At 42.3% G+C, this 13,191-nt stretch overlaps 1 protein-coding gene across 5 annotated transcripts in view; it reads left to right on the forward strand.

Moving 5' to 3' along the window:
* Positions 1–13,191, forward strand: part of PHF20 (PHD finger protein 20) — a 72,560-nt gene that overhangs the window by 12,114 nt on the left and 47,255 nt on the right. For all 5 annotated transcript variants that reach the window (XM_075438935.1, XM_075438934.1, XM_075438933.1 and 2 more), the window contains 4 exons: positions 1,914–2,028; positions 8,261–8,432; positions 8,644–8,728; positions 9,488–9,567. In XM_075438935.1, the coding sequence (XP_075295050.1) occupies positions 1,946–2,028; positions 8,261–8,432; positions 8,644–8,728; positions 9,488–9,567 (420 nt within the window). In that variant the 5' untranslated portion in view covers positions 1,914–1,945. The remainder of the gene's footprint in view (positions 1–1,913; positions 2,029–8,260; positions 8,433–8,643; positions 8,729–9,487; positions 9,568–13,191) is intronic.

Consider the following 13,191-nt stretch of genomic DNA (forward strand, 5'->3'; position numbering starts at 1 on the left):
AGCTTCGATAATGTACTTCCAGTGCTTTTAGGAGTACGTGGTCGTTCCATGTCCCTACTTAGTGAAAAGGAAAAATAAGTTTGCAGTAGTCATTGTGCAGCTGTAATTTCTTCTACAAGTATTAAGCAAAATGTGTGTCTGCTCCACATCTGGAGGTATGGATTTCTATTGCTAGTTGTGAGAAAGTGGTATTTTAATGGTGTAAATCTGCAGAGAAAATAGTAGATGTTTGAGGTGAGGGTGAATAAACTGTTTAAAAAAGAAAATGTAGCTTTGCATTTGCTTTTTGGATCTCCAGGTTCGGGGTTTATTTTTAATTCTTGCTGTTTATTTTTCATCAGAACTTAAAACCCCAACCATCCTGACTTTTCCTTAATTTCCTTCCCCATCTCCTTTCCCAATTAAAAGTTATGGAGGTGGTAGATAAATACCTCCTGCACCAGCCTCTAGCCATATTAGAAGACAGTCATTCCTGGGCTGATTGAGGCCGATGCTGGGAATACTCACAGTTTGTTACCAGATACTCCAGAAAAGTAACGTGCAATGTTTCTCAGTTCCTAGGTGGCTAAAGTATTTTTTCGTTCGGTGTGAATCACTGTGTTGTGAATTGAGCCTACAGGCAATAGCATGTTTCCCCCCCCCCCATTGCAGGCTGCATTCACGGTAGTGAAGAGGAGTCTGAAAGCAGTGCTTTAGAGGAAGACAGCAGATCATCTTCTGGCAGAGAAGCTTCTTTGTGGTGTGGTTATGATCCTCGAGGTGGTGCCTCCATGGCCGGCCCTTGGCAAATGGCCTGGTTTGAAGAGTTTGTAGATGGAGTAGCTTTTCCCTGTGAGAGAAGATTTATGACTTTCCTAAAGATCTTTGATTTCTGAACCACGGTTGAACTTAGATTAGTTTCTAACACAATACTGTTAATCCTTTTACAGATGCAGCTCAGTGGATATCATTCTTGTTTATGCATTGTGTGAACCGAGGCACTGCTGCTTATTCCTGTTGCCAGTGCATGTCTCCTTCTTCTTGTAGTGAGACTAGAAGGTGTTTTTAACTCACATCCATTTTATACATATTTAATTGAATCTTGAAGATATAGCCTTACTGTAAGAAGGACAGTATTGAATAAGACTTATTCGTATTTTTGGATCTTGTGAGCTTGAGGACCACAGGAATGGATCGCAACTTGCTTCTTATAATTGTGGGAAACGACTGACAAAAATCTGGGGAAAGTAACTCCTGATCAGGCTTTCCACTAAATGTACCTTGAGAGAAACTGCTTTGGCAAGATTTCTTAAACCTTTATAGTACCTGTTGGAAACATGTCTTAATGAAGACTATTTTTATTTTCTGGTTAAAATGGTGGAGAAGTGGGAAGAAAGCACTGCAAATACGCAAGCAGACAGACAGTCTTCTAAAATTGGTTGAAGAAACTATGTATTTCTAAAGTCTTTGAGCTCTGTTGCATTAGTAGCGATGAGGTGAGGTAGTGCTCTCGAGTGCTTCCCTAGCATGGTAGCTGTTGTAAGATGGTTGCTGCGTTTGGTTTTGCCCGCTTCCTGTTGGCTGGATTCCTTGTTTTCATCAAAACCGGGAGGGGGGAGAGCGCGTCATGAAGCGTCTGTCTTGGTAGTGAATAAACATTCCGTTGCAGAGTTCTTAATTGACCTGGAACTTGGACTGATGGGCAGAGGTTGAGCTTCAGTCTTCCATGGTCCGGTAGCTACCCCTCTGAACGCATTTTTTGAATGATTCTGCGCACTGTCGCTTGGGAACCCTAGTTTGAGATAATTGGCCCCATTACATTCTGCAAACAAACATACAGAGGTCCCTTAATATCTAGCTTTTGGGGATTATGGTGCATAAGCTTATATTGTATATGTGTTGATTAGTGATTGATATTTAATTGCATTTTTCAGGGGAATAAAATCAGCAGTGTTGATATTACAAAATGACAAAACATCCTCCGAATAGAAGAGGGATCAACTTTGAGGTGGGAGCCCAGTTGGAAGCCCGTGACAGATTAAAAAACTGGTATTTTTTTAAAACCATTCATATTATGTTAACTCTAAGTCTTTAATATCTTAAACATTTTGTATTGATACAATATTTAGTCCTGGCCATTGGTTGTAGGAAAGTAGTTAATTTATAAAAGTTTATATACCAGTGGTTGAAATGGGCGATAGATGCTGATATGTTGTGCTGGCCCTTAAAAAGAAGTGTACTGGTGCTGTCTGTGTCTGGGAAATAGGACTGCACATAAATCAGTGAGACTGCAGGCGCTGGTACGCCTGAATTCACACTTTAAATTCTGTGCTATACAGAGATTGGGAGCAGACATTATGTAGAGATAGATGCTTTGCCGTACAGAATACCTGAGGTGGTTCCTCACTACTGGCGTTCTCATTGCTGTTGTGAATTTGTGGGCTTTAAAGTCTGATTGAAATGGTTACCGTCTGTGCTCCTGTCAGGATGGTCAGCTTTGGCCGTGAAGAACTGGGCAGGGAAGTTCACTGCTTGCTGAGAAGTCTGCTCTGGAGCCTGCCTTGCAGACTTCGGCTGTGAGGAAGAACGCTTTTCTTGACTAACCACTGCAGTAGGAAGGGGGGGAAAGGGCCTGAAAGTTACTTGGGCTGACTTTGAGCCTTCTAACTGTTTGTTTTAGGATGTCAGCTCAAAAATTAGCCTTGCATAATGCTTAGTGAATGAGGCATACAATGAAAACTGTTGGAGAGAGAGACTTCTTAAATACAGGAATTAATTGGGTTGTTTTAGTTGCTGAAGATACCTTCTCTCTCCTGAAGTCAGCTATAGTTGACATTTATTTTAGAGTTTATGTGGGTTAGCCATGATTGTGCTTTAGGCTCTGGAACCTGCCGGCAGGTTAAGCGTGCCCAAGTCAGTATTGAAAACCATCTGGACATCGCGGAAGGATGGAGCACTGCCTTAGACACGGCGGGCTTGTTCCAAAACATCTTGGTTCCATGCAGAGTATTTCTCTGCTTTTCAGGTACAAGGGGTTTGGAATTGTGAAAAAGAATAAGCATAGCTCTTCGTGGAAAGAATATGAAGTACAAACATTAAAACATACTTGCATGTTATGTTGACTTTCCTGTGTAAGCAAGAATTGCGTAGGTAGGATTTAGATCTGAAACTGCATACATCTTTTGTATTCTTGAGCATTGTTTAGACAGCAAGAAGATAGTCATGCCTACAAAAATGATATTTGTTAGCCTGTCTGTAATGTAAACTTATTAAAGATGCAGTTTAGTATAGATGGTGTTTGAGTAAGGCTAAGAATTTGTGTCCATGACTGTTATCATTCTGACATGTTTGGACAACAACAGTGTCTCAAAAGTATGGGAGTACACAGCTCTCGCGTGGGAAAACTTTGGAGGGGAAATTCAACACCTGCTGTACTTCCCACAGTCCTTTGGCTTAAATTTGAGTTTTGGATCTGCTGCATGTCCAAAACCAAGCCCTGTTGTTTTCTAAAATAACTTGATCTTAAACGACCTGCCTTATGCCCAGTGTTTTGCAACACTTTGATCTTGCAACTTAGTCATTAACTCGCCAGTTCTGAAATTTTTCTTTTGCTTGCTAAGCTTTTGAAACCTGGGTCAGAAAGTCCGTGTTTCCTTGACTGGTGATCTGCATGTATTTCTGTTTCCAGCGTTTGTGAACCAAAATTTGTAAGAGCTGGCAGCTTATTTTCTTTGGGCAGTGCTGGTGGCGACAGGCTGGCGCACCTCCCCAGGTGTGGGTTTGTAGAGGACAGCAGGTTTCTCTTTTCCCCTGCTACTACCACACATGGTGTGGTTACAATGCTCTCCTTTTATGTGGATACGAAACTTTCCATTTGCTGATACTTGCTTTTCCCGGTGCTAGACCTTCAGAGGTCCAAGCTTTTCTTGTGTACTTTGCAGTGTTGACACTTGAACATCAGCAGAAACCTCTTGTTTGATTGGAGGGCTGGCTTTGACTCCTGTGCTCAGTACCGAACACACCAGTCAATTCATGAGTCACTATTGCTTCTCAAATGACAGTAGTGCTTTGGGAACTGTTTCATCCTAGAGCCCCATTTGTCAGCCTTTCATGACAGTGGCTTGTGCCCTGAAATGCTAGTTCAGGACTTTTGGGGTGTTTGGATGTGATGGCAACCCTACTGAAGAGGATAAAAACTTACGTGTGCCAGCAGAGTAGTCAATGCAGAGTCTGCTCTCTGCCAAAGTGCAAAGTGAATTTTGCACCTTTAGAGCTCTTATCAAAGGTTGCTTTGCTGTATCTGGAGTCATAATGTGTTAGTGTGCTTCAATTCCTGGTGCAGTTGTCTTGTCACCTCCTAGACTGACACTCCAGGGTTAGTACTTTTAGTACTGGGCTTAGGTCTTAGAGCCTGTTAATGCATGAAAGCTGTCATGAAGGCTGGTGGCAGTGTCTGACCTCAGAGCACCAAAGGAGGAGAGCTCTGGCCATCAAGCAGTGCCTCCGTGCACGCGGAAACGTCTCTTGGTGCACGGTGCTGGAGTTCAGAGGATGGGATAGTGGGGCTGCTCCAGTAACACAGTCCTAAATGGAGAGAGCCCGGAGAGGCTAGCTGTAATGACGTACGTCTGGCTGAATTGAGTTGTTGGAAATCTTCGTGTTAGATCATTAAACTCGTCAGTACTGGCTAGCTGCAGACATCCTGTCCTGTCGAAAAGAGGATGACTCTCTACCGGACACCTGCGGTAGGCAAATGATGACACCTCTTGTGTTACCTTCTTGTAATGACACCTTTTTCAAGTTCTTCTGTCTGTTGTGGAAGTAAAATGGATATGAAGAGACTTCTGATTCTGGGTATTGAGGACAAGACTAGTATTGTTAGGGTATTGTGTACCTTGTTATGGTAGAGATTGGCAGTCTCATGAGTTCTGTTGCTCATGCTGTCAGGACTTGTCTCAGTACTGAAAAGATGAAACCCTGTAGCTGTTATCCTTCAGAACAGTGGTTCTTCTGGACACTTCCTTTCCTCTCAGCATTGCTTTGACTGCAGTAAGCTTGTCCCTTCCTACCTCTGAGAGAGGGGGAGTGTACAGCAAATCTATTTTGGTGTATAGGAAATGAGAAGGGAGACAAACTAGTCAAGGACTGAAAGAGAAGAACTCCTTCAGTCAGCACTGATTCTGGATTTCCAGATATTTTCCTCGTCACAGAAGAGGATGGTTTTACATTTGTGTCTACAATAAACCCCTTTTCGTATTGTTTACTGTGCTCTGACAGCAGTGTTCTGAAGTTGCCAGTCATTGCTAACCCCTGTCTGTTGAGAGTTACGCTGTTTGAGCTTTTGATTGTCACTTGGGCTGTTAACAAAACTAATGCCAGCAGTTTAGGCATCTTGGAGGTTTTCCCTTACTGTTTAGCTGGTGCATAAGGCCTTGAAAGGCAAAAGCTCATAATTCCTTTTGAAATGAGCTGTAAAACTACTTGTTTTGGCCTCCCAATATATTGCAAGAAGTTGCGTGTGACTTCAGCTTTTTTTGCTTAGTGTGTTACACAAGTATTCAAATCGGTACCAGCTGGGGATTTCTTACCCAGGATCAGTTAGCTGTCTCGAAGACCCATGGAATCAGCTGCCTGCTTCCTTTGTGGTCTGGGGGAGGATATATTGGACCATCCCTGGACACGTGGCAGCTGCACTCTTATTTTTCAGACCTTAGCCAGGCTTCAGCTCTTGGCCCTTCACTTTGTGTGTCCTCTCATAGTATGTTTTCTTGATAAAGAAGTCTGAATTTCTTTTTAATTATCTCTACCCCTTGGTGTGTCCAGAGGCTTTTTGGTGCATGTGTATGGATATGCTGTATTACTTCTCTGCTGTATAGATCTGTGAGGACTGATGCCTCCTCTCCATGCTTGCTCAGTGCTTTGAAGGCTGCGGATGCATGTTGGAGGCAGGAAGCTTGTGCTGTCAATGTGTCGTGCTCAGAGCTGTTGAGAACCTATGAACCTTTCGAAGTTGCCACACTGTGGTTTGCATCTGAAACGAAGATGGTGCCAAGGTGGGGGCTGTCAAGAGTTTGCGGATAGGTCTAGCACAGCTTGTCATATGTTTGCTGTTCCAGTCAAGAGCACTGAACATGTTTGCTGCTCTTGGTTGCTTCAGAAAAAGATGATTTCTTCAGATACTGCAGCACGTTATCCAGGAGCTGGCTGAGAGCTCCAGTTCAGCCACACTGGCTCTCAACCAGCCTGAAATTTGGTCTCATTGTCAGGTGTATTTTTTGCCGTTCTTGATGATAAATCAGCATCTCTTCCCCATCAGAGAGTCTTAAGAAGGTGAGGTGGGATAGGTGCAGATGATACTGGTGCATGGTTCTGGGATGATGGTTCTGCTGGTGGAGAAGGTTCCTGCTTTTACTGGGTATGAAGCAGGGAACAGTCTTGCGTCAGAGAGTTAGTTGGCTCTTGTCACTTGGGCTTGTCTCTTCTCAGTAGGAGAAAGTTAGTGGATTGAGTCTGGAGATGCTGTTGACCAGAGATGGTTATCTGCATGGACTGGATTTTTAGCTTAGTGTTGAACCAGTGCTCTGTCATTTTTATCAGCTTCCCTCTCGATCTTGGAGAATCTGGATAAGCTCCAGGCCTGTTGCCGTCTTGATGGTAAAGTGTCCTGGCTAGTCTCTTGTTGAGAGGACCTGGGAATTCGTGCCCCTGTTTTTACTGCACTTTGCAGGGAACTGGATGCTGATTTTTGTCATTACCTGTACTTAGTGATAGGCAGTTGCTGAGATAGTGAAGAATAAAGTACATTTAATAGAACTATGTTGTTATATGTGGACAGACTTTGAATATTCCCCCCTCATGAACCTGTGCAGGGCAGTGCTCGGGGTTACCCAAATATGAAATACATTGACTGTCACATGAAGAAAGTTACTTACTTCCTAGGAAGCTGGTAACCAGTTAGAGATGCCCGTGCCATTTGTCCTGCTCCCCTCTGCAGACTTTCCCGCATGTGTTTTGGTAATATATTGGGATGAACTAATGGCGTAGCTTTAGGCATGTGGCATCGAGTGCTGGGCAGGGCCTCAGTCCGTGGCTGCAGTGTAAGTCTCTAGTGAGGCCTGCTTGTGGCTTTTTTTGAAGAAGTCATGACTCGACGTGTCTAAGATATGCTGAAGAATTTCAGTTGTAGGTAGCTTTTAACCTGTGTAGGACTGTAAAATGGTAATCTGTTACATTGAAGTCTTCATTCTGAAGTGTCTAGGTTTTCTTTTTATCATCAGGCTTGATCTTTTGGAGATGCTGTTTCTTTCTGCCCCTTCTATCTTTTCAAGTGTGACTTATCAGGTAAAGAATACTTGCGGATTTCGGTGTGGGGTTTTTTTTCTTCAGGCCTTTTGTTTAGGAATTCAGTGGGGCCTTGCATTTCTTCCACAAATAACTGAAAACACTGAGAAGTGAAGACTTTTCTCCTGGCACTATTATTGTGGAGGGGAAAACAGCGATACTTGGGATGTTATCTTCAACTGGGATAGTGAAATATGCTATGATTCTGAAATACTTGCTGAAGTTACAAATTACCAATGCAATTAAAGAAATGCATAGTTTATAAGGTCTTCCTGATTAGAAACAACTGGATTTAACTCTGCTCAGATTCCTGTACTTCTGATATACTGAGATATTTTTATTTCAAAGTCCCAGGACTTTGCAGATGAAATTGGACTTAGAGAATCTAGAACTTAAACTAGGTTTAGCGTGCCTGCTAGACTTCTGCTGTTACCTTGGTAAGATGATTCGTGATGCCTGTTGATGGATATCTCCGAGGGAAGTGAGTGTATTGACCTCCAGGTGTTACTCTTATCAAGAGGGAGCTGAGGCTGTCATTTTTTGTGTATATGTGAAATCTCTAGGGATAAGGAAGGTTTTTCTGCCTTTTTTTTATCTCTAGTTACAATTTTCTCCACACCAGACTAAGAACTCCTTAGTTTGTCTGCTCTGCCTGCAGCCAGTGCTTGCCTTTGCTGTTCGTCCTGTGCTGAGCTCTTAGTTGTTTTGTAGCATCTTTATGACTTATACAAGCAATAGATCAAATAATACTATGATCGTAGAAACTGAAGGTTGTTAGGTATAGTGAGTTGGCTTCTCATCACACCTGATCAACCAGATCTTCAGATATTTTGCTTTTGATCATGCAGAAGGCCCCATTTGTGTAACATTTTGTACTGTAGTTAATTGAGACAGCTTGCCGTATTCTTAATTGAAATATGTTAATCTACCTTTTGACCAGGTATCCAGCTCACATTGAAGAAATTGATTACGAAGAAGGAAAAGTACTTATCCATTTCAAACGCTGGAACCATAGATATGATGAATGGTTTTGTTGGGACAGTCCGTATTTACGTCCTTTAGAGAAGATACAGTTAAGAAAAGAAGGATTACATGAGGAAGAAGGTTGTGCAGTAAGTAGAAAATAGGACACTTGAGTACGTAACAGTTCAATGTGCAGTTGTATAATTATGACCATTAAAATGCTTCACTATTGCTGTATTGGCTCCTGTATAAGTTGTATGGTTTATTTTAGATGTTGGAAGACTAATCATTGTGATGTTTTAATGAAGTTGTATGTTTCAGTAATTCTCAGATGAAAACACTTTAACTACTGTCTTGTAGGGATTTCATATAAATGATCAGGTATTGGCATGCTGGTCTGACTGTCGCTTCTATCCAGCCAAAGTTACTTCTGTTAACAAAGATGGTAAGGAGTCACTTTTGGTGTTGTCGTGCGTGCTAGTGATGCATTTCTGTTTTGCGAAGATGGAGAGAGTACGGCAGGCAGAAAGCAAGCGGGAAAATTTTCATTTTCAGTTCTATGCTTTAATCTGCCATCAACTTTGTTAACTTAACCTTTGATCCCTTTCATGAGATAAAAGAACTTTCTGCTGACGTATGCAGTCAGTAATTGCTTTAAGTGTGTGTTTGGGAAAAGTGGTTTGCTCTTAAGTTTATTGCCAAGAGGTGCATGTAACCACAGTAATACTAGTGTCAGAGCTGCGAAAACCCTTTAGAAGTTGGGGGGGGGGCAGGGAACGGGGACAGAAAAAAGAACAGCCATGCGTTGTGAATGTCAGTAAGTAACCATGAAGGTTCCTGGACTTGTGCTGTGCTTTCTTTAGGTTGACTATATGTCATGATCCAGGAGAAAAAGTCTGTGTAATTCTCTGTTGGAGTATTCCACCAAAAGTATTTTGGGGTTTGGTAAGGAAATTATATCTAAGGAGCAACTCTTAAGCTTAGACAGGCACCTCTATGCTTACCATAATTATTTTTGGTAATTTCACTGTTTATTCCTTACCTGGCCAGTGATAAGACCTCTGCTGTTGAAGTTTCTAACACCACAGATAAGTCAGCTTTTATCTAGAGCTAAATATGCAGCTAGAGTATTGGAGCTGTTAGCAGTTGTTCTGTTAAATAACTTCTGATCTTTAAACTCTTATGCTTTATTTTCAAATTTTAGGTACATATACTGTGAAGTTTTATGATGGTGTAGTTCAGACTGTCAAAAACATTCATGTCAAAGCTTTTTCCAAAGATCAGGTAAGTAATGTGTTTGTGCTACTAGCGTTTTCTAGATCTGATGAACTAGAAAATATTAAATGAATGAAATATCGCTATTGCTAACATACAATATGTCTGAAAGAAAATCCATTAAAATGAAAAGGTTATGCAAATCTTGATTTTATGATTTGCAAAGCTCTCAGGTTCAAGTTCTCATGAATACACTTCTTGAACCTAAGAAGTCACAGGCATATAAATAAAAAGTTTTCTAAAATTAATTGGAAGATTCAGAGCTTACAGACTAAAGCTAGCAGTAGGTTGTTAAAACACACTTTGGTATTTCACCTGTTTGAGATTAGTTTAAATAAATGCATCTTCAAAATTAAGGGATGGGAACTATCTGTTCTTTCCCAGAGTAAACTACTTGATTGTCTTGAGACTTAGGGAAGCTGTCTAGTAGTCTTTCACCTCACAACTTTGAGGATATAAGCTTTTTTACTAAATCATGTTCTGCTGCTGTGGTTTGGTTATTGTGCCAACCCTCCACCTGCAGGGTTCAACCTTCATCTTGTGATGGAAAATATTAGTGAGCTATTCTAAAACAAACAAACAAATTTTCGTCCTGCTCAGTGCTGGCACTTTGTCGTAAAGGCTGAGAAGTTCTAGTCCTATGTAACTTGGTTGAAACTTCTTAAGTACCTGCTTCAGAATAATTTTCATTACAGGAATGGTTTTGAAATCTTGCCACACATTCATGTGTGGTAGTTGTAGCCGGTGTTTTTAGTCAAGCCTTCTGCTTTTAGTTTTCTGGAACTTTAAGTTTGAACAAAGAAATTGAATCCCTCCCCCAAACACAAGTCTTAAATACAGATTCCAATAATGAATATTAATGGGTACAATTTAAGTGGGTCACCATTGTGAAGGGGCATGCCATTCCTTGGAGGTCTCCGAGTTTGTGCATCTGCCACGCTGGGAGGGAAGAGTATTTCAGATTTGCCACAAAGTGCTCTGAATTGCTTTCAAATGGTAATAATCGTGCCTGGTTGAGAGTGACGAATACTCACAAGGGAACTACTTGAAAAATTTTCATTGCCATAAGAAATATTTCTACCATATTTAACCTTAAACAGATGAACAGTCTTAAGAAATATTCTGCATAAGAAAGGCAAAGTGTTTTCTCTCCTTCAGGGAGTTTCATGTTTCCACTTGGCTTTGGGTAGGTTTTGGAAGGAGTTTAAGTTTTCTTCTCCCTTCCACTATTGGCTGGGAAGATTTCTCTTAACCAAAGAGAGAGGTTATGCTAGAACCTTTTGTTCTGTCTTTTAGCACAGAAAAGCATAGTGGGAGAGTGTTTTGGTGAGCTCTGTTTACACAGTCAAAAGTAAAGTTTAAAAAAATACTTGTGCCACTGGAGAGCTGGAGATTGTTGTGAATGTAAGTCACCTGAGGCGTGGATGCAGATACAGCACTACTGTAGCAGCATGCGGGCGGTGGAAGGAAAGTGTTGTCTTTCTGTTGTCAGTAGGAGAGTCTGCAGCTGTGAAGACACACATGGCTCTCATCTTAGCTGTTCTTAACAAACAAACAAAAAAACCCAAACCACCTTATTTCTGAAGGGAGCAACATAAGCTGGTCATGGTTTCTTTAGTGGCCCTGTGTAGGGGGCAGAACGTGCCGTACTGAACAGTGATGAATGCTGACGACCCGCACAGTGTAAATGTGCTTATGCAAGGATATGCAACTCTTAAGAGTTCAGTAACATCGAGGGGTAATTCAGACATATTGTATTTATGGTTTAGTTTCTTAAGAATAATTTGATTAAGATGGTTCATGTATGTTCCAGTACCACATACTTGATTCAAATCGAATGGTTCTGTGAGCAGCACAACTGATGAAAGCTAATGTCTGAGGGTTGGCTTTTTGAGGTGTGTTTACTAACGTTTGAGTTTCTACTGAGGCTTCTCCCATAGCTGTGGCGCTTAAAAGATTTTACGGAAGACAGATTTTATGGTGTTTGGTAGAAGTGATACTCAGACATGTAAGAATGTTAAAGACTTTCCCTTTGCCTAGCTGTTCTCGTGAAATATGCAGCAATTTGATCTCACATTTTTAAAAAGTGATTTTTTTATCACCTCTGTGCCAAGTATGGTTGAAATAATATCATAGAGGGTGGAGCAGATGGCACATTAACCATTTTATTGCATCAAGTTTATTTCTTGGGGTTGGGAGCAGCCTTGGCTGCAGTGACAGTGAGATGGAGTTCAGGATCCTGCATGGAGGAAGCACGGTAATAAGTAGTATCACAGCATTGGACTTCAGGAGAGCTAAGTTTGGTCTCTTCAAGGACCTGCTTAGAGGAATCCCATGGGTTAGGGCTCAAGAAGGTAGGACAGTCCAAGAGAGATGGTCACTGTTCAAGCATCACTTCCTTCATGGTCGGGATTGGTGCATCCACATGAGTAAGAAATCAAGCAAAGGAAGCAGGAGACTGCATGGATGGGCAAGGAGCTTCTAGTGAAACTCAAATGGAGGAGAAGGGTCTACAGAATGTGGCAAGAGGGACAGACCACTTGAGAGGAATACGGGAACGTTGTCAGAACATACATGGAGGCAATGAGGAAGGCTGAGAGCCACCCAGAATTATATCTGGCAAGAAATGTCAAAGACAACAAGAAGGGCTGCTTCAGGTACATCAGTAGCAGATGGAAGACTGGGGAAAATGTGGGGCCACTGCTGAATGAGGTGGGTACCCTGGTGATGGAGGATACAGAGGCAGCGGAGTTACTGAACGGCTGCTTTGCTTCAGTCTCTACTGCTAAGGCCGGCCCTTGGGAGTCCCAGTCCTTGGATGTAAGAGAGAAAGCCTGGAGAAAGGAAGACCTTCTCTTGGTCGAGGAGGATCATTTAAGCAAACTGGACACCCACAAACCCATGGGCCCTGATGGGATGCACTCATGAGTGCTGAGGGAGCTGACAGGTGTCATTGCTGAGTCATTCCCTGTAGTCTTTGAAAGATCCTGGAGAACAGAAGTGCCTGAGGACTGCAGGAAAGCCAGTGTCACTCCAGTCTTCAAAAAGGGCAAGAAGGAGGATCCAGGGAACTGCAGGCTGGTCAACCTCAACTCCATGCCTGCCATGGAGCAGCTCATTGTGGATGTCATCTCTAAGCAGGTGGAGGAAAAGAAGGTTATCAGGAGTAGTCAACATGGATTCACCAAGGGGAAATCGTACTTGACAAATCTGATAGCCGCCTATGATTGCATGACTGGCTCGGTGGATGAGGGGAGAGCAGTGGATGTTATCTACATAGACTTCAGCAAGGCTTCTGACAACGTCTCCCGTAACATCCTTATAGGGAAGCTCAGGAAGTGTGGGCTGGATGAATGGTCAGTGAGGTGGATTGAGAACTGGCTGAATGGCAGAGCTCAGAGGGTTGTCATCAGCGGCGCTGAGTCTAGTTGGAGGCCGGTAACTAGTGGTGTTCCACTGGGTCAGTACTTGGCCCAGTCATGTTCAACTTCTTCATCAATGACCTGGATGAAGAGTTAGAATGTACCCTCACAAGTCTGCTGATGACACAAAACTGGGAGGAGTGGTGGATGCACTGGCAGGCTGTGCTGCCATTCACCAAGACCTGGACAGACTGGAGGGGAACCTGATGAA

The sequence above is a fragment of the Opisthocomus hoazin genome, chromosome 18, assembly GCF_030867145.1.
Source record: "Opisthocomus hoazin isolate bOpiHoa1 chromosome 18, bOpiHoa1.hap1, whole genome shotgun sequence".
Taxonomy (NCBI): Eukaryota; Metazoa; Chordata; class Aves; order Opisthocomiformes; family Opisthocomidae; genus Opisthocomus; species Opisthocomus hoazin.